Source organism: Anomaloglossus baeobatrachus, chromosome 1 (genome assembly GCF_048569485.1).
Source record: "Anomaloglossus baeobatrachus isolate aAnoBae1 chromosome 1, aAnoBae1.hap1, whole genome shotgun sequence".
Classification (NCBI taxonomy): Eukaryota; Metazoa; Chordata; class Amphibia; order Anura; family Aromobatidae; genus Anomaloglossus; species Anomaloglossus baeobatrachus.
The window spans coordinates 966,954,648-966,982,147 of NC_134353.1; the positions used below are offsets into that span (position 1 = coordinate 966,954,648).

At 44.9% G+C, this 27,500-nt stretch overlaps 1 protein-coding gene across 1 annotated transcript in view; it reads right to left on the reverse strand.

The window, feature by feature from the left end:
* Positions 1–27,500, reverse strand: part of LOC142263819 (uncharacterized) — a 126,982-nt gene that overhangs the window by 79,612 nt on the left and 19,870 nt on the right. Inside the window, 6 exon segments of the mRNA XM_075332242.1 lie at positions 4,684–5,887; positions 6,462–6,519; positions 6,808–6,948; positions 7,053–7,056; positions 15,275–15,301; positions 15,428–18,563. Coding sequence (XP_075188357.1) covers positions 4,684–5,887; positions 6,462–6,519; positions 6,808–6,948; positions 7,053–7,056; positions 15,275–15,301; positions 15,428–18,563 — 4,570 coding nt within the window.

A 27,500-nucleotide genomic window follows, 5' to 3' on the forward strand; every position in this document is an offset into this window, starting at 1 on the left:
GTTTCAACTTCGATCTGGGGAGGTGAAGGACTGTTGGGTTCTGGTTTGAAGGACCAAGTCGTTAGAGACAATTATTCTTGAGGCACAATTTTGTGCAAAATACAATAATAGGCGATCAAAACGTAGCATTGCGCAAAAATGGTACCATTAAAAAAGTCAGCTTGAGACGCAAAAAATAAGCCGTCACTGAGCCATAGATCCCAAAAATAAGAACGCTACAGGTTTGGAAAATGGCGCAAAACGTACGCCACTTTTATTGGACCAAGCTTGTGAATTTTTTCAACCCCTTAGATACAAGTAAACCTACAGTGCCTACAAGTAGTATTCAACCCCCTGCAGATTTAGCAGGTTTACACATTCGGAAGTAACTTGGCATTGTGACATTTGGACTGTAGATCAGCTGGAAGTGTGAAATGCAGCAAAAAAGAATGTTATTTCTTTTTTTTTTAAATTGTGAAAAGTTTATTCAGAGGGTCATTTATTATTCAACCCCTCAAACCACCAGAATTCTGTTTGGTTCCCCTAAAGTATTAAGAAGTATTTCAGGCACAAAGAACAATGAGCTTCACATGTTTGGATTAATGATCTCTTTTTTCCAGCCTTTTCTGACTAATTAAGACCCAAACTTGTGAACAGCACTCATACTTGGTCAACATGGGAAAGACAAAGGAGCATTCCAAGGCCATCAGAGACAAGATCGTGGAGGGTCACAAGGCTGGCAAGGGGTACAAAACCCTTTCCAAGGAGTTGGGCCTACCTGTCTCCACTGTTGGGAGCATCATCCGGAAGTGGAAGGCTTATGGAACTACTGTTAGCCTTCCACGGCCTGGACAGCCTTTGAAAGTTTCCACTCGTACCGAGGCCAGGCTTGTCCGAAGAGTCAAGGCTAACCCAAGGACAACAAGGAAGGAGCTCCGGGAAGATCTCATGGCAGTGGGGACATTGGTTTCAGTCAATACCATAAGTAACGTACTCCACCGCAATGGTCTCCGTTCCAGACGAGCCCGTAAGGTACCTTTACTTTCAAAGCGTCATGTCAAGGCTCGTCTACAGTTTGCTCATGATCACTTGGAGGACTCTGAGACAGACTGGTTCAAGGTTCTCTGGTCTGATGAGACCAAGATCGAGATCTTTGGTGCCAACCACACACGTGACGTTTGGAAACTGGATGGCACTGCATACGACCCCAAGAATACCATCCCTACAGTCAAGCATGGTGGTGGCAGCATCATGCTGTGGGGCTGTTTCTCAGCCAAGGGGCCTGGCCATCTGGTCTGCATCCATGGGAAGATGGATAGCATGGCCTACCTGGAGATTTTGGCCAAGAACCTCCGCTCCTCCATCAAGGATCTTAAGATGGGTCGTCATTTCATCTTCCAACAAGACAATGACCCAAAGCACACAGCCAAGAAAACCAAGGTCTGGTTCAAGAGGGAAAAAATCAAGGTGTTGCAGTGGCCTAGTCAGTCTCCTGACCTTAACCCAATTGAATACTTGTGGAAGGAGCTCAAGATTAAAGTCCACATGAGACACCCAAAAGAACCTAGATAACTTGGAGAAGATCTGCATGGAGGAGAGGGCCAAGATAACTCCAGAGACCTGTGCCGGCCTGATCAGGTCTTAGAAAAGACGATTATTAGCTGTAATTGCCAACAAGGGTTATTCCACAAAATATTAAACCTAGGGGTTGAATAATAATTGACCCACACTTTTATGTTGAAAATTTATTAAAATTTAACTGAGCAACATAACTTGTTGGTTTGTAAGATTTATGCATCTGTTAATAAATCCTGCTCTTGTTTGAAGTTTGCAGGCTCTAACTTATCTGCATCTTATCAAACCTGCTAAATCTGCAGGAGGTTGAAGACTACTTGTAGGCACTGTATACATGTTTGGGGTCTACAAACTCGCACCGACCTCAGGCATCACAATGACACATCAGTTTTACCATATAGAGAACACCGTGAATAAAATACCCCAAAAACTATTGTGCGATCAAACTTTTTTTGCACTTTTTCCACACTTGGAATTTTTTTGCTGTTTCCCAGTAAACTATATGGTAAAACTTATGGTTTAATTTAAAAGTACAACTCGTCCCGCAAAAAGTAAGCCCTTATATGGCAAGATTGATTGAACAATAAAAACGTTATGGCTCTCGGAAGAAGGGGAGCAAAAAACCCCCCGGAAAAACGAAAACCGCCCAGGGGTTGAAGGGGTTAAGCACTATAGATTGTTGCTTCATTTATCCCAGAAAATTGGCAGCATTTATTATCCTTGTTCTTTTGTGCAATACTATATGGTCTGTGCAATATATTGAATAAGGGTATACGTACAACAATCATTAACAGTACAAAACAGACTGGTACAGGAGGAGAGAGGACCCTGCCCGCGAGGGCTCACAGTCTACAGGGAATGGGTGATGGTACAATAGGTGAGGACAGAGCTGGTTGTGCAGTGGTGTACTGGACTGAGGGTTACTATAGGTTGTAGGCTTGTTGGAAGAGGTGGGTGTTCAGGTTCCTCTTGAAGCTTTCCACGGTAGTGGAGAGTCTGATGTGCTGAGGTAAAGCATTCCAGAGTATAGGGGAGGCACGGGATAAATCTTGTATGCGATTGTGGGACGAGGAGATAAGAGAGGAATAGAGGAGATCTTGTGAGGATCTGAGGTTGCGTGCGGGTAGGTACCGGGAGACTAGGTCACAGATGTAGGGAGGAGACAGGTTGTGGATGGCTTTGTATGTCATGGTTAATGTTTTGAACTGGAGTGGTTGGGGGATGGGAAGCGAGTGAAGGGATTGGCAGAGTGGCGAGGCTGGGGAATAGCGAGGGGAGAGGTGGATTAAGTGGGCTGCAGAGTTCAGGATAGATTGGGGGGGGAGCAAGAGTGTTGGAAGGGAGGCCACAGAGCAGGAGGTTGCAGTATTCGAGGCGGGAGATGATGAGGGCATGTAGTAATGTTTTTGCTGATTCTTGGTTAAGTAATCTACGGATCCGGGAGATATTTTGAGTTGTAGTCGGCATAAGGTGAAGAGGGCTTGGATGTGTGGCTTGAAGGATAGAGCAGAGTCGAGGATGAAATAGAAGACAGACATTATTTGGCTTTCTATAGCATATTTTTTCCATGTCGGGTTGGGGGCAATAATTTTTTATGGACTGTGCAATAAATATTAGGGGTTTCCTATTTATTAGGGTACATTTACAGTTCAGACCCCTTGTTTCCTTCTTTTTCACAACAGTGACCCTTAGTGGTTACACCTGAGAACTGTATCTCTTTAGGTAGATTTTGTCAGCATTTTGTGGGCATCTGTTTCCTGACGCATTTGCACATGTGGAGAGGTGCAATGTATCACTGTTGTGATATTTTTCACCCCATCCTGTATACAGGAATATTTGGATCAACCGTCTGTATTTATTTTCTCATAAAAATGTTTTAGTTTTGTTTTGCACAAATTGTGACTTTTATTGTCCTGTGTATGCACTTTATATTCTGGAAAAAACGATTTATTTTTTTTAACATCTTTTGATATTTGTATGTTGCACATTGAAATGTTTTTCCTGGCGTAAACACGTGCTTATATGGATGATATAATGAGGAGGAATGTTCTACGCATATCCCCGTTCTTCTTTTTCATAAATTATTTGACTTATTTTTAAAACTTTTCAATGAACAAATTTTTTTAATCAAATAATTATTAAACTTTTAATTTGATATAACAAAAATTCCACATACACGGCAGGTATGCAAAACCATCCCCCCCCCCCCAAACCAAATCCCCCTATTCTTTCAACAATCAGAATATTCGTTTGTATGTTTCACAATCAAAGACAATTACAAAAAATACAGTTAGGCTCGACCGGTAATCCGCCAACAGCTAACATATAACTGACCAGCGCGCCTACACTCCGACCCGACGTTTTGAAACACTCAAAATTATTTAGAATTATTTTAAAGAAAAAGTATTTATTTCGGCTTTAAACCCAGTTTGGTGTATAGGCTGATGAAGGGCTAGCCATTGCTAATTTGATCTGGCCAATTTTCTTGGTTTATCTAAGGCACAGCCTGCAGATATCATACATTCTACAAATTCAAGGACGTAATTTACATTCTTCCTCATCTCTATCCTAAGTTCTAAGCATAACATTCAAAATACATTTTGTTACAACTTTTAACTCTTGATATTCCTAACAGTCTCTTGATCTGACCCCAAACACCTATGGGGAAATGTGAAGAGGACAAGTTGCGCTTCACTCTCCATCCGGCATCCAGGCTCTAAAAGAGCTCGTTCTGAAGGGAAAAAAGATGGACGTTGTAATGCCTGCTAACTCGTTCATTCCAGGCCTAGAAGACTTAGTGCTGTCCTTAAAAATCATGGAGGCCATCCAAAATAGTGCATGTAGTAGTTTTGATGTGGGATGTACTTTTTTTTTGCATTAATTAGTTATATTATTAACATTATTTCAAGTTATTAGCAAAAAATGTTTTGTGTTATAAACATTGTTGAAATTGTTTTTGTGTTAAGTGAGATATTTATTAAAATTAAAGGGGGTGTACTCATTTAAGCTTAGCACTGTTTATTGAAATCTATAAAACATAATTACATTTTTTTTTAACTGTATGTCTTTTCTCATGTCTAACAAGATGGGATTAAGGTAAAAAAAAGATTTCCCCATTGTAAATATGACTATGGCTTCTCTCTTTTGTGACTTTTCATATGTCTCACAAAATTTGATTGATCTGTAAAGCCTTTTTCACATTCTGAACATGAATACAGCTTCTCTCCTGTGTGAATTCGTTCATGTTTCACAAGACTTGATTTATCCATAAAAGATTTCCCACATTCTGAACATGAATATGGCCTCTCTCCTGTGTGAATTCGTTCATGTTTCACAAGACTTGATTTATCCATAAAAGATGTCCCACATTCTGAACATGAATATGGCCTCTCTCCTGTGTGACTTTGCTTGTGTGTCACAAGACCTGATTTACTTGTAAAGCATTTCTCACATTCTGAACATGAATACGGCCTCTCTCCTGTGTGACTTCGCTCATGTTTCACAAGACCTGATTTTTGTATAAAAGATTTCTCACATTCTGAACATGAATATGGCCTCTCTCCTGTGTGACTTCGCTCATGTGTCACAAGACCTGATTTACTTGTAAAGCATTTCTCACATTCTGAACATGAATACGGCCTCTCTCCTGTGTGACTTCGCTCATGTTTCATAAGACCTGATTTACTTGTAAAGCATTTCTCACATTCTGAACATGAATATGGCTTCTCTCCTGTGTGAATTCTCTGATGTGTAAGAAGATAATATTTGTTTTGAAAGCCCTTTCCACATTGCAAACATGAAAATAATTTCTCCCCTGTGTGAATTCTCTGATGTTTATTAAGACGTGATCTCTTTTTAAAACATTTCCCACATTCTGAACATGAATACGGCTTCACTCCTGGATGAATTCTCTGATGTCTAGCAAGAGTCCCTTTATCTGTGAAGGATTTCCCACATGGTGAATACAAAAACGGCTTTTGTCCTGTGTGAATTCTCTCATGTCTAGCAAATTCTGAATTATTTATAAAACATTTCCCACATTCTGAACAGGAGTATGGCTTCTCTTTGTGCTTTGTTTGTGTTACAAAATGTGAGCTTTTAGTAAGTTGCTTGTCACACTGAAATCTTGGCTCCTCTTTGTCACCTGGAATTGTGGTATTAATCTGAGATTGCTCAGGAGAGGGTTCCTCATGAGTAGGGGGATTATATGATAGTGAATTATCATGAAGTCCAGGATGTAAATGAAGGGTAATGAGGTTTTCTCCATTAGAGGGATTCCTGATATCTTCGTTTTTACAATTTAGTGACAAACTGTTATTCTCACAAGGATTTCCTATAAAGATGAAATAGACTGAATGTGATTTTTTTTTCAACAACACAAAAAGGAATTTCCACATTTAGATAGAATAGACAAAGAAAATGGTCTACCGCGGTCTAACAAAGCAAATGTTGCCAAAGAGAATAAAGTTAATTTTCGCCCAGTTGCGTTTTTGCAGACATTGGGCAGGTGAGAAACGCAGATTAACCACATCTATGCAAGTTAAGCCGAAGTCACACTTGCGAGTGCCTCTCGTGTAACGTGCGCGAGTCTCACATTGCATCACCTGGCCCGGCTGCACACTCTCCTGACAGGAGCAGCTCAGCTGCATAGAGATACATGTAACCGACCCGCTCCTGTCAGGAGAGTATGCAGCCATGCCGGGTGATGCAATGAGAGACTCGCGTGAGTTACACGCAAGGCACTCGCAAGTGTGACTCCAGCCTTAATAGCATTATCTCTGAAGACAGATTCCCTTTAACTTTATTGAATTGGTCATTATGAATAGGGGTTGACCTGTTCCAGGTTTATCATGGACCAGCACGGACACACAAGTCTCTCTCGTTCCGTCCTCTGTTCTCCCCCTCACCAATGACTTTCAAATTAGGTTTCACAGTTATTGTTTCTTTGGCAGGTAATGAGGCCAGCTTCCAGAAGTACAACCAGACATGAGGAAAGCTCTAATAGAAGCTACCCGTGCCTGTTCCTACAGGATCAGAGTCTCAGTTATTGCAAATGAGAAATATATGAATGCCAATACGCTCAATTAGAGCTCTATAAAGAAAGGTGATTTGCTAAACGCAGCTTAAGAGAAAGCAGTGAAGGAAAAAGCTATCCTCCAGATGAAGGGGAACAGAGCTACTCAAACTTAAGCCATTTTTTTCTAAAAACGGTCCAAAACAGTATTGCCTCCTCCACCATAATGATCGCCTCACCCCACCATCATCTCCGCCTCGTCCCACAGTCATCTCCGCTTCGTCCACCACCATCAATTTCTTTTGCCCCTGGCAGTGAAAATAATTGTTTTGACAGCCCCTTGAGGTAGAGGCTTCAGCTTTTTTCCTCACGATTTGCTCCTGTGCAAAAAGTATCCAATGATAACTTGAGTGAAAAAATGTACCTCATTCCTTTTCCCCCAAAAACTCCAGCCAGGCTAATTGCATTAAGGACAAAGTATCACCTCCCTGCAAAAGGAGGAAAAACATGGTCTTTTTTGCAATTAGCTATACTGGATATTTTAGGGACATGGTGTGTAGGATCAGATTTTTTTTCCTCCTCTTGGAGGGAAGTGATATTTTGCCCAGCTGGATTTTTTTTGCATGATGGAAAGTCAGAGAACCTCAGAGCCTCAGTTATTGCAATTAAGAAATATATGAATGCCAAATACTCTCATCGAAGTGCTTTATAAAAGAGGACTTTTGCTTAAGGCAGATTTAGAAAGAGCAGTGAGGAGAAAAACTATCCTCCAGATTAAGGGGAACAGAGCTACTGGAAGAATGCTGTGCAACGAAGTAATGCTTCCACAGTCATCTCCGCCATCAACAAGTTTTCCTGCCCCTGGTGGTGAAAACAATTGTTTTGACAGCCCCTTGAGGGAGAGGCTTCAGCTTTTGTCCTCACCATATCCAACTATAACTTGACTAAAAAAAATGTACTTCATTCCCTCCCCAAAAATCTCCAGCCGGGCTAATCGCAAATAGGACCAGCTGCTTTCCTCCTGCAGGGAGGTCGTGCTCAATACCTCACCCTTTACAAAAAAAGAAAAATCAATAAAGTTTATGGTCGGGTGATTTAGCAGATTTAAGGCCGGGTGTTAGAGAGGTTTCCATTCTGCTCCTGATCTTCCCAATGTTCTGAAGTTCCTGAGGGATTCACTAGAGGCCTGAAGCTGAACATGCTGAGGGTCCATTTCTCAGCGATTAATTCTCTTTTTGAGGGTCCATTATCAGGAAGTCAGCTACTAACAAGATTTTGTATAGCAATTAAAAATCTTTGAATGTCAATAAAGAATATATCTCCTCTTTGGGCCATTCCTACAGTATTGACGGCCTGGTACATCCTCCCTTTGAACCTCTAGCGCAGAGGTCTCAAACACGCGGCCTCTGAGGCTGCTTCTTGTGGCCCGCAGGCCCATGGACCCAGTAACAATCGCGGCTGGTGCAGGGACCGCAGCTGTCAGAGCTCTATTTCAGATGATCGTTTTGCCGATGCTGCGGAGTCAATCTTTCTCTGCACATTTCAATGTCTGCCGCCGCCCAAGCAAGTGCCGCGTATGACCTCAGCTGCTCACCCTTTTTTGGCCAGCTGCTGATATTAAGCTGTGCAAGGAGAACTTGAATCTGCACACTGCGCACGCCAGCAAAGCTTTCACCTGAATCTCAGATGAAGTGCTGACAGTGGCTGCGATCCTTATCGGGTCCATGTGCCTGCCGGCTGCAAGATGCAGGGAAGGGGACGCCGAGGGCACGGAGAACAGGTGAGAAGAAAGTTTTGGTGCGCGTGTGTGTGTCTGTGGCTGCACAGGGCAAGGCGTGTGTGTGTCTGTGGCTGCACAGGGCAAGGCATGTGTGTGTCTGTGGCTGCACAGGGCAGGGCGTATGTGTGTGTGGCTGCATAGGGCAGGGAGCGTGTGTGTCTGTGGCTGCACAGGGCAGGGTGTGTGTGTGTGTGTGTGTGTCTGTGCGGGGCGTGTGTTTGTGTGTGTGTCTGTACAGGGCAGGGTGTGTGTGTGTGTGTGGCTGCACAGGGAAGGGGGTGTGTGTGTGTGGCTGCACCGGGCAGGGTATGTGTGTGTGTGTGGCTGCATAGGGCAGGGTGTGTGGCTGCACAGGGCAGGGCAGGGTGTGTGTGTGTGTGTGTGTGTGTCTGCACAGGGCAGAGCAGAGTGGGTGTGTCTATATAGTGGCACAACAGGGGACCAGGATGACCAGGGGACCCCAAAAGAGGTTCAGTATAGGGGACCTTACTACAAGAAGACCAGTAAAGGGAACATTACTACAAGAGGACCAGGATGGGGACATTACTACATGAGGACCAGGATGGGGACATTACTACATGAGGACCAGGATGGGGACAAGGATGTGGATATTACTACATGATGAGGACCAGGATGGGGACATTATTACAGGATGGGGACAAGGATGTGGATATTACTACATGATGAGGACCAGGATGGGGACATTATTACAGGATGGGGACAAGGATGTGGACATTACTACAATATGGGGACAAGTTTGGGGCATTACTACAAGAAGGGGACAATGATGGGGGCATTACTAAAAGATGAGGACCAGGATTGGAGACATTCCTACAATATGTTGGCCAAAATTACTATATGGTGCTAATTGTAGAACTGTATTACTTAAAAAAGGGAATAAAATGTAAAAAAAGGTAAAAAAAAAAAAAACAACAAAAAACCATTAATCCTTGCAGAGGGGTGCATCATTCTGGGAGGACTCACGACAGAACCCCAGAGCGACCATATTTGCATATCTATGGATATTAATATTTTTGGGCTCCATTGAAAAACACTTGGAAGCTTCCTGAGGGAGAAACGCGTCGAGGCGGCTATATTTGAAGTAAGATGGTTTTTGGAAGGACAAACTACAACAAGGGATACCAGCATCCCTGATATCAATGGATGCGGCTGGTTCATTGGGGTGATATCCCCGGACGTCCTTCTGTATTTCAGTCTTTATGGAGAAATTGGTAGGATAAGATATAGACTCATTACTGGATGGTCTTTCGGCCCTATGCTACCGGAAGCTCTGAATGATGGGCCATACTCCATCCATGTGACTGCGATTCACCTATACACTTTCTTGGAACTAAAAATGGTCTCACTGAAAGATTTCCTGTATGTTAGTGCCTTACAGCTCTCAAGGCATTGTATATCCTTTAAGGATCACTAAGGCCGATTTCACACTTGCGTTGTGAGGCATCCGTCACAGTGCATTGTGTGACGCATGTGATGGATGCGTTGCAAATAATGTGCTAATAAAGGTAACAGATTCCTTTAAAAGAACGTTTTGCGTTTTTTTTTTTTTTTAATGTTTCACCGGGAAAAGGAGATTTGCGGTCGGGAGAAGAGAGAGCGAGGTGACCGCAAATCCCCGACTCTCGGGTGGAGGACTGCAGCTGTGGCGGCGGGTCACCTGAGTGACGGCACAGCTGATCGCGTGACTCACTTCATTTGCTGTGTGGAGCTGATAGAGAGCGGTCGTGATCTACGGCCACTCCTGTCAGCTTCATGTAGCAGAGCTGAAAGAGTCGCGGGACCCCATTTGAATTACGCCAGACTTGGAGGGGTATTTGGGGATTAATAAAGTGGGGAAAGAGGGTGATTTTTTGTCTTTTATTCCAAATAAAGGATTTTTTCGGGATCTGGTAAAATAACAATTGCAGTTGCATGCGTTGCACATGCAGTCCACAGGGTTCAGTCATATGCGTTTTGCTTTTTTTGCCGACCGGCAAAAAAACGCTGATGTGAAACCAGCCTAAGATGTTTCATTATCTCCGTTTCTCTCCAGATTTCTAAGCTGCTCGTATTTGCAATTTTTAAGAGAACAAATATCTCATGATCTTAACTTGCTTGTGATGAAACCGTCCTCTCTTCTAGAACCCGTCACCTTTCCTTCCATCCATAGAGGCCGGCCTCTACTTTAATCCAGCTGGAGGACTTTCTTTTCTGAAGCCCTATGCACTGTTTCAACTTCGATCCGGGGAGGTGAAGGACTGTTGGGTTCTGGTTTGAAGGACCAAGTCGTTAGAGAAATTATTTCTTGAGGCACAAATTTTGTGCAAAATGCAATAACAGGCGATCAAAACGTAGCATCTGCGCAAAAATGGTACCATTAAAAAAGTCAGCTTGAGATGCAAAAAATAAGCCGTCACTGAGCCATAGATCCCAAAAAATAAGAACGCTACAGGTTTTCGGAAAATGGCGCAAAACGTACGCCACTTTTATTGGACAAGCTTGTGAATTTTTTTCAACCCCTTAGATACAAGTAAACCTTCAGTGTCTACAAGTAGTATTCAACCCCCTGCAGATTTAGCAGGTTTACACATTCGGAATTAACTTGGCATTGTGACATTTGGACTGTAGATCAGCCTGGAAGTGTGAAATGCAGCAAAAAAGAATGTTATTTCTTTTTTTTTTTTAAATTGTGAAAAGTTTATTCAGAGGGTCATTTATTATTCAACCCCTCAAACCACCAGAATTCTGTTTGGTTCCCCTAAAGTATTAAGAAGTATTTCAGGCATAAAGAACAATGAGCTTCACATGTTTGGATTAATTATCTCTTTTTCCAGCCTTTTCTGACTAATTAAGACCCTCCCCAAACTTGTGAACAGCACTCATACTTGGTCAACATGGGAAAGACAAAGGAGCATTCCAAGGCCATCAGAGACAAGATCGTGGAGGGTCACAAGGCTGGCAAGGGGTACAAAACCCTTTCCAAAGAGTTGGGCCTACCTGTCTCCACTGTTGGGAGCATCATCCGGAAGTGGAAGGCTTATGGAACTACTGTTAGCCTTCCACGGCCTGGACAGCCTTTGAAAGTTTCCACTCGTGCCGAGGCCAGGCTTGTCCGAAGAGTCAAGGCTAACCCAAGGACAACAAGGAAGGAGCTCCGGGAAGATCTCATGGCAGTGAGGACATTGGTTTCAGTTAATACCATAAATAACGTACTCCACCGCAATGGTCTCCGTTCCAGACGAGCCCGTAAGGTACCTTTACTTTCAAAGCGTCATGTCAAGGCTCGTCTACAGTTTGCTCATGATCACTTGGAGGACTCTGAGACAGACTGGTTCAAGGTTCTCTGGTCTGATGAGACCAAGATCGAGATCTTTGGTGCCAACCACACACGTGACGTTTGGAGACTGGATGGCACTGCATACGACCCCAAGAATACCATCCCTACAGTCAAGTATGGTGGTGGCAGCATCATGCTGTGGGGCTGTTTCTCAGCCAAGGGGCCTGGCCATCTTGTCCGCATCCATGGGAAGGATAGCACGGCCTACCTGGAGATTTTGGCCAAGAACCTCCGCTCCTCCATCAAGGATCTTAAGATGGGTCGTCATTTCATCTTCCAACAAGACAACGACCCAAAGCACACAGCCAAGAAAACTAAGGCCAGGTTCAAGAGGGAAAAAATCAAGGTGTTGCAGTGGCCTAGTCAGTCTCCTGACCTTAACCCAATTGAAAACTTGTGGAAGGAGCTCAAGATTAAAGTCCAAGAGACACCCAAAGAACCTAGATAACTTGGAGAAGATCTGCATGGAGGAGTGGGCCAAGATAACTCCAGAGACCTGTGCCAGCCTGATCAGGTCTTAGAAAAGACGATTATTAGCTGTAATTGCAAACAAGGGTTATTCCACAAAATATTAAACCTAGGGGTTGAATACTAATTGACCCACACTTTTATGTTGAAAATTTATTAAAATTTAACTGAGCAACATAACTTGTTGGTTTGTAAGATTTATGCATCTGTTAATAAATCCTGCTCTTGTTTGAAGTTTGCAGGCTCTAACTTATTTGCATCTTATCAAACCTGCTAAATCTGCAGGGGGTTGAAGACTACTTGTAGGCACTGTATACATGTTTGGGGTCAACAAACTCGCACCGACCTCAGGCATCACAATGACACATCAGTTTTACCATATAGAGAACACCGTGAATAAAATACCCCAAAAACTATTGTGCGATCATACTTTTTTTGCACTTTTTCCACACTTGGAATTTTTTTGCTGTTTCCCAGTAAACTATATGGTAAAACTTATGATTTAATTTAAAAGTACAACTCGTCCCGCAAAAAGTAAGCCCTTATATGGCAAGATTGATTGAACAATAAAAACGTTATGGCTCTCGGAAGAAGGGGAGCAAAAAACCCCCAGGAAAAACGAAAACCGCCCAGGGGTTGAAGGGGTTAAGCACTATAGATTGTTGCTTCATTTAACCCAGAAAATTGGCAGCATTTATTATCCTTGTTCTTTTGTGCAATACTATATGGTCTGTGCAATATATTGAATAAGGGTATACGTACAACAATCATTAACAGTACAAAACAGACTGGTACAGGAGTAGAGAGGACCCTGCCCGCGAGGGCTCACAGTCTACAGGGAATGGGTGATGGTACAATAGGTGAGGACAGAGCTGGTTGCGCAGTGGTGTACTGGACTGAGGGTTACTATAGGTTGTAGGCTTGTTGGAAGAGGTGGGTGTTCAGGTTCCTCTTGAAGCTTTCCACGGTAGGAGTCTGATATGCTGAGGTAAAGCGTTCCAGAGTATGGGGGAGGCACGGGATCAATCTTGTATGCGATTGTGGGACGAGGAGATAAGAGAGGAATAGAGGAGATCTTGTGAGGATCTGAGGTTGCGTGCGGGTAGGTACCGGGAGACTAGGTCACGGATGTAAGGAGGAGACAGGTTGTGGATGGCTTTGTATGTCATAGTTAATGTTTTGAAGTGGAGTCGTTGGGGGATGGGAAGCCAGTGAAGGGATTGGTAGAGTGGTGAGGCTGGGGAATAGCGAGGGGAGAGGTGGATTAAGTGGGCTGCAGAGTTCAGGATAGATTGGGGGGGTGCAAGAGTGTTGGAAGGGAGGTCAGAGAGCAGGAGGTTGCAGTATTCGAGGCGGGAGATGATGAGGGCATGTAGTAATGTTTTTGCTGATTCTTGGTTAAGTAATGCACGGGAGATATTTTTGAGTTGTAGTCTGCATGAGGTGAAGGGGGCTTGGATGTGTGGCTTGAACGATAGAGCAGAGTCGAGGGTCACTCCAAGGCAATGAGCTTGTGAGACTGGGGAGAGTGAGCAACCAACAAGTTTGATGGATAGGCTTGGTGAAGGAGTTGAATGAGGAGGAAAGACAATGAATTTTGTTTTGTCCATGTTAAGCTTTAGGAATCGCGCAGAGAAGAAGGATGAAATAGCAGAGACACATTATTTGGCTTTCTATAGCATATGTTTTCCATGTCAGGTTGGGGCAATAATTTTTTATGGACTGTGCAATAAATATTAGGGGTTTCCTATTTATTAGGGTACATTTGCACTAGTTCAGACCCCTTGTTTCCTTTTTTTTCACAACAGTGACCTTTAGTGGTTACACCTGAGAATTGTATCTCTTTAGGTAGATTTTGTCAGCATTTTGTGGGCCTTTGTTTCCTGACGTATTTGCACATGTGGAGAGGTGCAATGTATCACTGTTGTGATATTTTTCACCCAATCCTGTATACAGGAATATTTGGATCAACCGTCTGTATTTATTTTCTCAGAAAAAATGTTTTAGTTTTGTTTTGCACAAATTGTGACTTTTATTGTCCTGTGTATGCACTTTATATTCTGGAAAAAACGTTTTTTTGTTTTTTTTTAACATCTTTTGATATTTGTATGTTGCACATTGAAATGTTTTTCCTGGCGTAAACACGTGCTTATATGGATGATATAATGAGGAGGAATGTTCTACGCATATCCCCGTTCTTCTTTTTCATAAATTATTTGACTTATTTTTAAAACTTTTCAATGAACAAATTTTTTTAATCAAATAATTATTAAACTTTTAATTTGATATAACAAAAATTCCACATACACGCAGGTATGCAAAACCATCCCCCCCCCCCCCCAAACCCAATCCCCTATTCTTTCAACAATCAGAATATTCGTTTGTATGTTTCACAATCAAAGACAATTACAAAAAATACAGTTAGGCTCGACCGGTAATCCGCCAACAGCTAACATGTAACTGACCAGCGCGCCTACACTCCGACCCGACGTTTTGAAACACTCAAAATTATTTAGAATTATTTTAAAGAAAAAGTATTTATTTCGGCTTTAAACCCAGTTTGGTGTATAGGCTGATGAAGGGCTAGCCATTGCTAATTTGATCTGGCCAATTTTCTTGGTTTATCTAAGGCACAGGCCTGCAGATATCATACATTCTACAAATTCAAGGACGTAGTTTACATTCTTCCTCATCTCTATCCTAAGTTCTAAGCATAAACATTCAAAATACATTTTGTTACAACTTTTAACTCTTGATATTCCTAACAGTCTCTTGATCTGACCCCAAACACCTATGGGGAAATGTGAAGAGACAAGTTGCGCTTCACTCTCCATCCGGCATCCAGGCTCTAAAAGAGCTCGTTCTTGAAGGGAAAAAAGATGGATGTTGTAATGCTGCTAACTCGTTCATTCCAGGCCTAGAAGACTTAGTGCGGTCCTTAAAAATCATGGAGGCCATCCAAAATAGAGCATGTAGTAGTTTTGATGTGGGATGTACTTTTTTTTGCATTAATTAGTTATATTATTAACATTATTTTCAAGTTATTAGCAAAAAATGTTTTGTGTTGTAAACATTGTTGAAATTGTTTTTGTGTTAAGTGAGATATTAATTAAAATCTTACACATCAAAGGGGGTGTACTCATTTAAGCTTAGCACTGTTTATTGAAATCTATAAAACATAATTACATTTTTGTTTTAAACTGTATGTCCTTTCTCATGTCTAACAAGATGGGATTAAAGTAAAAAAAAAAGATTTCCCCATTGTAAATATGACTATGGCTTCTCTCTTTTGTGACTTTTCATATGTCTCACAAGACTTGATTGATCTGTAAAGCCTTTTTCACATTCTGAACATGAATACAGCTTCTCTCCTGTGTGAATTCGCTCGTGTGTCACAAGACCTGATTTAATTGTAAAAGATTTCCCACATTCTGAACATGAATACGGCCTCTCTCCTGTGTGACTTCGCTCGTGTGTCACAAGACCTGATTTACCTGTAAAGCATTTCTCACAGTGTGAACATGAATATGGCTTCTCTCCTGTGTGAATTCGTTCATGTATCACAAGATTTGATTTCTGTATAAAAGATTTCCCACATTCTGAACATGAATACGGCCTCTCTCCTGTGTGACTTCGCTCGTGTATCTCAAGACCTAATTTACTTGTAAAAGATTTCCCACATTCTGAACATGAATACAGCTTCTCTTCAATATGACTTTGCTCGTGTGTCACAAGATTTGATTTCTGTATAAAAGATTTCCCACATTCTGAACATGAATACGGCCTCTCTCCTGTGTGAATTCGCTTGTGCATCTCAAGACCTGATTTACTTGTAAAAGATTTCCCACATTCTGAACATGAATACGGCCTCTCTCCTGTGTGACTTCGCTTGTGCATCTCAAGACCTGATTTACTTGTAAAAGATTTCCCACATTCTGAACATGAATACGGCCTCTCTCCTGTGTGACTTTGCTTGTGCATCTCAAGACCTGATTTACTTGTAAAAGATTTCCCACATTCTGAACATGAATACGGCCTCTCTCCTGTGTGACTTCGCTTGTGCATCTCAAGACCTGATTTACTTGTAAAAGATTTCCCACATTCTGAACATGAATATGGCCTCTCTCCTGTGTGACTTCGCTCGTGTATCTCAAGACCTAATTTACTTGTAAAAGATTTCCCACATTCTGAACATGAATACGGTCTCTCTCCTGTGTGACTTCGCTCGTGTGTCACAAGACCTGATTTACCTGTAAAGCATTTCTCACAGTGTGAACATGAATATGACTTCTCTCCTGTGTGAATTCGTTCATGTGTCACAAGATTTGATTTCTGTATAAAAGATTTCCCACATTCTGAACATGAATACGGCCTCTCTCCTGTGTGAATTAGCTTGTGCATCTCAAGACCTGATTTACTTGTAAAAGATTTCCCACATTCTGAACATGAATATGGCCTCTCTCCTGTGTGACTTCGCTCGTGTATCTCAAGACCTAATTTACTTGTAAAAGATTTCCCACATTCTGAACATGAATACGGTCTCTCTCCTGTGTGACTTCGCTCGTGTGTCACAAGACCTGATTTACCTGTAAAGCATTTCTCACAGTGTGAACATGAATATGACTTCTCTCCTGTGTGAATTCGTTCATGTGTCACAAGATTTGATTTCTGTATAAAAGATTTACCACATTCTGAACATGAATACGGCCTCTCTCCTGTGTGAATTAGCTTGTGCATCTCAAGACCTGATTTACTTGTAAAAGATTTCCCACATTCTGAACATGAATATGGCCTCTCTCCTGTGTGACTTCGCTCGTGTATCTCAAGACCTAATTTACTTGTAAAAGATTTCCCACATTCTGAACATGAATACGGTCTCTCTCCTGTGTGACTTCGCTCGTGTGTCACAAGACCTGATTTACCTGTAAAGCATTTCTCACAGTGTGAACATGAATATGACTTCTCTCCTGTGTGAATTCGTTCATGTGTCACAAGATTTGATTTATGTATAAAAGATTTCCCACATTCTGAACATGAATACGGCCTCTCTCCTGTGTGAATTAGCTTGTGCATCTCAAGACCTGATTTACTTGTAAAAGATTTCCCACATTCTGAACATGAATATGGCCTCTCTCCTGTGTGACTTCGCTCGTGTATCTCAAGACCTAATTTACTTGTAAAAGATTTCACACATTCTGAACATGAATACGGTCTCTCTCCTGTGTGACTTCGCTCGTGTGTCACAAGACCTGATTTACCTGTAAAGCATTTCTCACAGTGTGAACATGAATATGACTTCTCTCCTGTGTGAATTCGTTCATGTGTCACAAGATTTGATTTCTGTATAAAAGATTTCCCACATTCTGAACATGAATACGGCCTCTCTCCTGTGTGAATTAGCTTGTGCATCTCAAGACCTGATTTACTTGTAAAAGATTTCCCACATTCTGAACATGAATACGGTCTCTCTCCTGTGTGACTTCGCTCGTGTATCTCAAGACCTGATTTACCTGTAAAGCATTTCTCACAGTGTGAACATGAATATGACTTCTCTCCTGTGTGAATTCGTTCATGTGTCACAAGATTTGATTTATGTATAAAAGATTTCCCACATTCTGAACATGAATACGGCCTCTCTCCTGTGTGAATTAGCTTGTGCATCTCAAGACCTGATTTACTTGTAAAAGATTTCCCACATTCTGAACATGAATACGGCCTCTGTCCTGTGTGACTTTGCTCATGTTTCACAAGACCTGATTTACTTGTATAGCATTTCTCACATTCTGAACATGAATAAGGCTTCTCTCCTGTGTGATTTCTCTGATGTGTAAGAAGACTATATTTCTTTTGAAAGCCCTTTCCACATTGCAAACATGAAAATAATTTCTCCCCTGTGTGAATTCTCTGATGTTTATTAAGACGTGATCTCTTTTTAAAACATTTCCCACATTCTGAACATGAATACGGCTTCACTCCTGGATGAATTCTCTGATGTCTAGCAAGAGTCCCTTTATCTGTGAAGGATTTCCCACATGGTGAACACAAAAACGGCTTTTGTCCTGTGTGAATTCTCTCATGTCTAGCAAATTCTGAATTATTTATAAAACATTTCCCACATTCTGAACAGGAGTATGGCTTCTCTTTGTGCTTTGTTTGTGTTACAAAATTTGAGCTTTTAGTAAGTTGCTTGTCACACTGAAATCTTGGCTCCTCTTTGTCACCTGGAATTGTGGTATTAATCTGAGATTGCTCAGGAGAGGGTTCCTCATGAGTAGGGGGATTATATGATAGTGAATTATCATGAAGTCCAGGATGTAAATGAAGGGTAATGAGGTTTTCTCCATTAGAGGGATTCCTGATATCTTCTTTTTTACAATTTAGTGACAAACTGTTATTCTCACAAGGATTTCCTATAAAGATGAAATAGACTGAATGTGATTTTTTTTCAACAACACAAAAAGGAATTTCCACATTTAGATAGAATAGACAAAGAAAATGGTCTACCGCGGTCTAACAAAGCAAATGTTGCCAAAGAGAATAAAGTTCATTTTTGCCCAGTTGCGTTTTTGCAGACATTGGGCAGGTGAGAAACGCAGATTAACCACATCTATGCAAGTTAAGCCGAAGTCACACTTGCGAGTGCCTCGCGTGTAATGTGCGCGAGTCTCGCATTGCATCACCTGGCCCGGCTGCACACTCTCCTGACAGGAGCATCTCAGCTGCATAGAGATACATGCAACCGACACGCTCCTGTCAGGAGAGTATGAAGCCGTGCCGGGTGATGCAATGAGAGACTCGCGTGAGTTACACGCAAGGCACTAGCAAGTGTGACTCCGGCCTTAATAGCATTATCTCTGAAGACAGATTCCCTTTAACTTTATTGAATTGGTCGTTATGAATAGGGGGTTGACCCTTTCCAGGTTTATCATGGACCAGCACAGACACACAAGTCTCTCTCGTTCCTTCCTCTGTTCTCCCCCTCACCAATGACTTTCAAATTAGGTTTCACAGTTATTGTTTCTTTGGCAGATAATGAGGTCAGCTTCCAGAAGTACAACCAGACATGAGGAAAGCTCTAATAGAAGCTACCCGTGCCTGTTCCTACAGGATCAGAGCCTCAGTTATTGCAAATGAGAAATATATGAATGCCAATACGCTCAATTAGAGCTCTATAAAAAAAGGAATTTGCTAAACGCAGCTTAAGAGAAAGCAGTGAAGGAAAAAGCTATCCTCCAGATGAAGGGAAACAGAGCTACTCAAACTTAAGCCATTTTTTTCTAAAAACGGTCCAAAACAGTATTGCCTCCTCCACCATAATGATCGCCTCACCCCACCATCATCTCTGCCTCGTCCCACAGTCATCTCCGCTTCGTCCACCACCATCAATTTCTCCTGCCCCTGTCGGTGAAAACAATTGTTTTGACAGCCCCTTGAGGGAGAGGCTTCAGCTTTTTTTCCTCACGATTTGCTCCTGTGCAAAAAGTATCCAACGATAACTTGAGTGAAAAAATGTACCTCATTCCTTTTCCCCCAAAAATCCAGCCAGGCTAATTGCATTAAGGACAAAGTATCACCTCCCTGCAAGAGGAGGAAAAACCTGGTCTTTTTTGCAATTAGCTATACTGGATATTTTAGGGACATGGTGTGTAGGATCAGATTTTTTTTCCTCCTCTTGGAGGGAAGTGATATTTTGCCCAGCTGGATTTTTTTTGCATGATGGAAAGTCAGAGAACCTCAGAGCCTCAGTTATTGCAATTAAGAAATATATGAATGCCAAATACTCTCATCGAAGTGCTTTATAAAAGAGGACTTTTGCTTAAGGCAGATTTAGAAAGAGCAGTGAGGAGAAAAACTATCCTCCAGATTAAGGGGAACAGAGCTACTGGAAGAATGCTGTGCAACGAAGTAATGCTTCCACAGTCATCTCCGCCATCAACAAGTTTTCCTGCCCCTGGTGGTGAAAACAATTGTTTTGACAGCCCCTTGAGGGAGAGGCTTCAGCTTTTGTCCTCACCATATCCAACTATAACTTGACTAAAAAAAATGTACTTCATTCCCTCCCCAAAAATCTACAGCCGGGCTAATCGCAAATAGGACCAGCTGCTTTCCTCCTGCAGGGAGATCGTACTTGATCCCTCACCCCTTATAGAAAAAGAAAAATCAATAAAGTTTATGGTCGGGTGATTTAGCAGATTTAAGGCCGGGTGTTAGGGAGGTTTCCATTCTGCTCCTGATCTTCCCAATGTTCTGAAGTTCCTGAGGGATTCACTAGAGGCCTGAAGCTGAATGCGCTGAGGGTCCATTTCTCAGCGATTAATTCTCTTTTTGAGGGGACAATATCAGGAAGTCAGCTACTAACAAGATTTTTATAGCAATTAAAATCCTTTGAATGTCAATAAAGAATATATCTCCTCTTTGGGCCATTCCTACAGTATTGACGGCCTGGTACATCCTCCCTTTGAACCCCTAGCGCAGAGGTCTCACACACGCGGCCTCTGAGGCTGCTTCTTGTGGCCTGCAGGCCCATGGACCAAGTAACAATCGTGGCTGGTGCAGGGACCGCAGCTGTCAGAGCTCTATTTCAGATGATCGTTTCGCCGATGCTGCAGAGTCAATCTTTCTCTGCACAATTCAATGTCTGCCGCCGCCCAAGCAAGTGACGCGTATGACCTCAGCTGCTCACCCTTTTTTGGCCAGCCGCTGATATTAAGCTGTGCAAGGTGTGAGACTGTGACCGGGGTTGTCTATGACGGCCGGTACGTCTCGCCCCGGTTGTACTCCCTCCATGTATAGAAAGCAACTCCACTCCAGGGTTAATGCTGTTTCCCTACAGGCTGAAAGGAGGGTTAAAAGGAAACAGGAACATGGGCGTGGGTCCCTAGTGTGAGGGAGTGAACACAACTCCCTGAGTTTCTGCCAGAGAAAGACATGTGTGCTGTTTTGGACTTTTGGTTTGTGCAATAAACCGTGTGCTGTGACCATTGGTGCCTGGATCCAGTGTCTTCTGCCGTGCAGCCGACCACGCTACCTCACAGATGGTGGAGAATGCAGGCATGCCAGCCCGGGGAGGTGTAGCATCCATCCCTGGTGACCCAGCAGCGCATGTCCTGGATTCGAGCGGCTATACTACAGCCCAAACCCGGCGACGCCATGGAGGACATACTAAAGCAGCTGGCTCAGGCTAATGCACAGCAACAACAGGCTAATGCACAGCAACAACAGACCAATGCACACCTGCTCCGGTCGTTGGATCGTCAGCAGCAATCCTTGCAATTGCAGGAACAAAGGCACCAAGAACAGATGGTTCTCCTGGCCAAGTCGATCCGTGCCGGACCGGCAGCAACAACCCCGAGACCGGTTGACGACGGCAGCATCCGGAAAACGGTGAGACAAGCATTGCAAAAGATGACCTCGGGGGATGATGTGGAAGCGTTCCTGGCGGTGTTTGAGCGGGTGGCCGAGCGGGAAAAGCTGCCGACCCCCCAGTGGGCTGAGGTATTGTCGCCCTATCTGACGGGGGAGCCCCAAAAAGCGTACCTGGACCTCTGTACCGAGGACGCCATAGAATATGAGACCCTGAAAGCCGAAATACTTGCTCGGTTGGGGGTGAATACCTATGTACGGGCTCAGCGGGTAAATCAGTGGTTCTATGAGGAAGTCAAACCCGTACGCTCCCAGGCCTATGACTTGTTGCATCTGGTAAAGAAGTGGTTGCAGCCTGACACTCTGAGCCCTGCGCAAATGGTGGAAAGGGTAGTGGTTGATCGCTTTGTGCGCACTTTACCCGTCACCATTCAACGGTGGGTAGGACAGGGCAACCCAAGTACCCTGGACCAATTAGTGTGCCTGGTGGAGCGGCATGTGGCTACGCAGGACTTGATACGGGACACTGAGACTTTGCGTGCCGCCCGTCGGTCCGGCCCCTCCAAGCCTCGGGCCAAGGACCCACCGCGGACACCGGTGCGGGAGTCCGCTACCGTCCCGTCTGAGGCCGCGCCCGCGGTCCCTGAGGTCCGAAAGGCTATGTACCCTAAACGACAACTCATCAAGGGGGTTTCCTTCCCTATTAGATGTTGGCGGTGCCAGCGGGTGGGACATATGGAAGCCCAGTGTCCACTCACCACGGAGCCCATGGATTGTGGGGTTACCCGGTGGGGTTCAATGTATGCTCAGGTGGTGTGTACCGCGGACCTTGTCTCCCCGGAGACTGAGCCCCACTTGTGCCAAATACAGGTGAATGGATGTCCGGTTACAGGCTTGTTGGATTCCGGAAGCTTAGTGACCCTTGTGCGATCAACCCTAAGGGCTGAAGTAAAGGCCACAGGACGTACCGTGGGGGTGGTTTGCATACATGGGGACCGCTGAGACTATCCCACGGGGATTGTCACCATCACAGCACCCTGCGGTCAGGTGCAACATGAGGTGGGACTTATTAACACTCTTCCCTATGACGTGATCCTAGGAAGGGATCTGACGTATTTTTGGACTCTATGGAAGGGGCCTCCTAAGTCCCCTCAGATATTGGACAGTCCGGGACCTGAGCCCGACAATCCCGAATCCGGGACGCTTGCCGTAGGGGTCCCCATGATAGGGACAGAATGTGAACCCGATAGGTCGCCCCTAGAGGTATTGGCAGGAGAGGCTGAGATGGTCGAGCCCATCCCGGAGTTGGAGGCGTCCCCGGATACGTTTGGGACAGCCCAACTCCAGGACCCTACATTAATACATGCCCGGAGTCGGGTGACAGTGGTTGACGGGGTGGCACAGCTGCCCGGTGCCCAGGTAAGGTACCCCCATTTCGCTCTTAAGCAGGATTTACTCTACCGGGTAGATGAAATACGGGGCGTGGGGGTAGAGCAGTTGGTGGTGCCCCAGCCATATCGCCGGCGGGTCCTCGACTTGGCTCATAAACACCTGATGAGTGGCCACCTAGGGGTCAAGGAAACGCAGGAGCGAATATTGCAAAGGTTCTATTGGCCCGGGGTCTTTGGGGAGGTAAAACTGTTCTGCGAAACCTGCCCGGAGTGTCAGCTTACCGCACCCCTGGCCCACTTTCGCAGTCCGTTGGTACCGTTACCCATTATAGAAGTCCCTTTTGAACGGATAGGGATGGATCTGGTGGGGCCCCTCGTAAAGTCCGCTGGAGGGCACCAACACATCCTAGTGATCGTTGACTATGCCACCCGGTATCCAGAGGCGATACCTCTCAGACATACTGCGGCGAAGCTTATAGCTCGGGAGTTGTTTGCTGTGTTCTGCCGGGTGAGGTTGCCCAAGGACATCCTTACGGATCAGGGGACCCCATTCATGCCTAAAGTGACCAAAGAGCTATGCCGGCTACTCCAGATCAAGCAGTTGTGTACGTCTGTGTATCATCCTCAGACGGACGGTTTAGTGGAGCGATTCAATAAAACCCTGAAAACCATGCTCAAAAGGTTGATTTCCAAAGACGGGAAAGACTGGGATATGATGCTTCCCTATTTGATGTTTGCCATCCGAGAGGTGCCACAGGCATCCACGGGGTTTTCGCCTTTTGAGTTGTTATACGGGCGACATCCCCGGGGATTGTTGGACCTGGCAAAGGAAACATGGGAGCAGGAGCCCACCCCCCATAAAAGTGTGATTGAACACATTTTAGGAATGCAGAACCGCATAAGCGCGGTCATGCCAATTGTGAAGGAGCATTTACAGGAGGCTCAGGCCACGCAAAGCGGCCGCTACAATAGACAAGCCACCGTGCGGACCTTTAAACCCGGGGATCGGGTATTGGTATTGATCCCCACGGCGGAGAGTAAATTCCTGGCTCAGTGGCAAGGCCCCTACGAGATAAAGGAAAGAATCGGGGTGGTCAACTATAAGGTATTGCAGCCCGGTAGGCGGAAACCTGAACAAATATACCATGTCAACCTGTTAAAACCTTGGCAGGAACGGGAAAGCCTGATGGTTGATTTTTCCCCATCTCCCTCCTCTTCGGGTCGTTCAAACCCGGCTCCAGCGACCTCCGGAGAGGACGAACCGGAAGTAAGGATTGGAGAAGCCCTCACCAAGCAACAGAGGCGAGAGGCCAGACGGCTGGTTCAGCAGAACCCCGATGTCTTCTCCGAGCTGCCTGGTAGGACCAGTCTGATACGACATGACATTGTCACCGAGCCTCACCTGAAGGTACGCCTGAAGCCATACCGGGTACCGGAGGCTCGAAGACAAGCCATATCAGAGGAAGTGAAGACAATGCTACGCCTGGGGGTCATCGAAAAATCCCGGAGTGAATGGGCTAGTCCCATTGTCCTAATACCAAAACCCGATGGCTCCTTAAGGTTCTGCAATGACTTTAGGAGATTGAACGAAATATCCAAGTTCGATCTCTACCCCATGCCCCGGGTGGATGAGCTGATTGATAGGCTGGGACAGGCGCGATATTTCACCACGCTCGACCTGACCAAGGGGTGCTGGCAGGTGCCACTGACGGAGTCCGCCAAGGAGAAAACCGCTTTTGTTACGCCGGAGGGTCTCTTCCACTATGTTGTCTTGCCTTTTGGGTTACATGGCGCTCCGGCCACGTTCCAGAGGTTGATGGACTTGGTGCTGGTACCCCACCAGGCGTATGCATCAGCGTACCTTGATGACATCATTATTTACAGCTCTGAGTGGCAGACCCACTTGGAACAGGTACAAGCGGTGGTGAACGCGCTCCGAACAGCCGGATTGAAAGCCAATCCCAAGAAATGTGCGTTGGGGCTCACGGAAGCCCGCTACTTGGGCTACGTAATAGGCCAAGGAGTGATTAAGCCCCAAATTAACAAAGTTGAGGCGATCCAGAAGTGGCCTAGACCCCTGACCATGAAGCAGGTTAGGGCCTTCCTGGGTATCGTGGGGTACTACAGGAGGTTTGTAAAAAATTTTGCGGGACTATCAGCCCCCTTGACGGACCTTCTCAAAGGCAAGAAGTCCGTCATGGTGCGCTGGACTCCGCAGGCTGAGGACTCCTTCCGGGCCCTGAAGGGGGTCCGGTGCGGACAGCCCGTTCTTGTCAACCCTGATTTCCGGAAGGAGTTTTTAGTACAGACTGACGCCTCTGAGGTCGGCCTGGGGGCAGTGCTGTCTCAGGTGGTTCAGGGGGAGGAACACCCCGTCACCTTCTTAAGTAGGAAGCTCACCCCTCCCGAGCGGAATTATAGCGTAGTGGAGAAGGAGTGCCTGGCGATCAAGTGGGCCTTGGAGTCCCTACGCTATTACCTGCTGGGACGACAGTTTCGCTTGGTGACTGATCACTCTCCGCTGGTCTGGATGAGGTCCGCCAAGGAATGGAATGCCCGGGTTACCCGGTGGTTCCTTTCTCTGCAGAACTTCTGGTTTACGGTTGAACACCGGGCCGGTAGGTTGCAGGGAAACGCCGATGCCTTGTCCCGCGGCCCGTGTTTGATGGCGGGAGTTCAACCCCGCACGCTTGAACTGAGGGGGGGGGGGGGTATGTGAGACTGTGACCGGGGTTGTCTATGACGGCCGGTACGTCTCGCCCCGGTTGTGCTCCCTCCATGTATAGAAAGCAACTCCACTCCAGGGTTAATGCGGTTTCCTTACAGGCTGAAAGGAGGGTTAAAAGGAAACAGGAACATGGGCGTGGGTCCCTAGTGTGAGGGAGTGAACACAACTCCCTGAGTTTCTGCCAGAGAAAGACATGTGTGCTGTTTTGGACTTTTGGTTTGTGCAATAAACCGTGTGCTGTGACCATTGGTGCCTGGATCCCGTGTCTTCTGCCGCGCAGCCAACTACGCTACCTCACAAAGGAGAACTTGAATCTGCGCACTGCGCAGCGCCAGCAAAGCTTTCACCTGAATCTCAGATGAAGTGCCGACAGTGGCTGCGATCCTTACTGGGTCCATGTGCCTGCCGGCTGTAAGATGCAGGGAAGGGGACGCCGAGGGCATGGAGAACAGGTGAGAAGAAAGTTTTGGTGCGCATGTGTGTGTGTCTGTGGCTGCAGAGGGCAGGGCAGGGCATGTGTGTGTGTGTGAATGCACAGGGCAGGGCGTGTGTGTGTGGCTGCACAGGGCGTGCGTGTGTGTGTGTGGCTGCACAAGGCAGGGCGTGTGTGTGTGTGTGTGTCTGGCTGCACAGGGCAGGGTGTGTGTGTGTGCGGCTGCACAGGGCAGGGTGTGTGTGTGTGCGGCTGCACAGGGCAGGGTGTGTGTGTGTATAGTGGCACAACAGGGGACCAGGATGACCAGGGGACCCCAAAAGAGGTCCAGTAAAAGGGACATTACTACAAGAGGACCAGGATGGGGACATTACTACATGATGAGGACCAGGATGGGGACATTATTACAGGACGGGGACAAAGATGTGGACATTACTACAGGATGAGGACTAGAATGGGGACATTACTACAACATGGGGACAAGTTTGGGGACATTACTACAAGAAGGGGACAATGATGGGGACATTACTAAAAGATGAGGACCAAGATGGGAGACATTACTACAATATGTTGGCCAAAATTACTATATATGGTGCTAGTTGTAATACTGTATTACTTAAAAAAAAGAAATAAAATGTAAAAAGGAAAAAAAAAACCAAACAATCCTGGCAGAGGGGTGAGTCATTCTGGGAGGACTCAAGACAGAGCCCCAGAGCGACCATATTTGCATATCTATGGATATTAATATTTTTGGGCTCCATTGAAAAACACTTGGAAGCTTCCTGAGGGAGAAACGTGTCGAGGCGGCTATATTTCAAATAAGATGGTTTTTGGAAGGACAAACTACAACAAGGGATACCAGCATCCCTGATATCAATGGATGCGGCTGGTTCATTGGGGTGATATCCCCGGACGTCCTTCTGTATTTCAATCTTTATGGAGAAACTAGCTGTAGTACCCGAGCGTTGCCCGTGATAGTAACTGTCTCTCTTCGAGTTTGTCTGTCTCTGTCTGTATCAGTTTCTCTGTCTGTCTCTCTCTGTGTCTCTCTCTTTATTTGTTATGGGGAGATAAGGTATGCACACCAGTGACTATGTAAGGGGAATACATGAAATAGCAGAAACTGCTGTGTGAATACTGACTTGAAAAATCCAATAGCTATATGCAAGAGTGAAAATGTGAAAAAATGGATTTTTCAAGTCAGTATTCACACAGCAGTTTCTGCTATTCCATGTATTCCCCTTCCATAGTCACTGGTGTGCATACCTTATCTCCCCATAGTGATGTTTTTTTAGGTTTTTGCACCCAGTTCAGACTTAGAATGGTGTTCCAAACGTTATTCCTTATTGTTAGTAGTTTTTCGTTTGTGAACCCTCCCCATACACACCTATTGCCAATCCACATCGTATATATAGCCTGGGTCTCCGCTTCC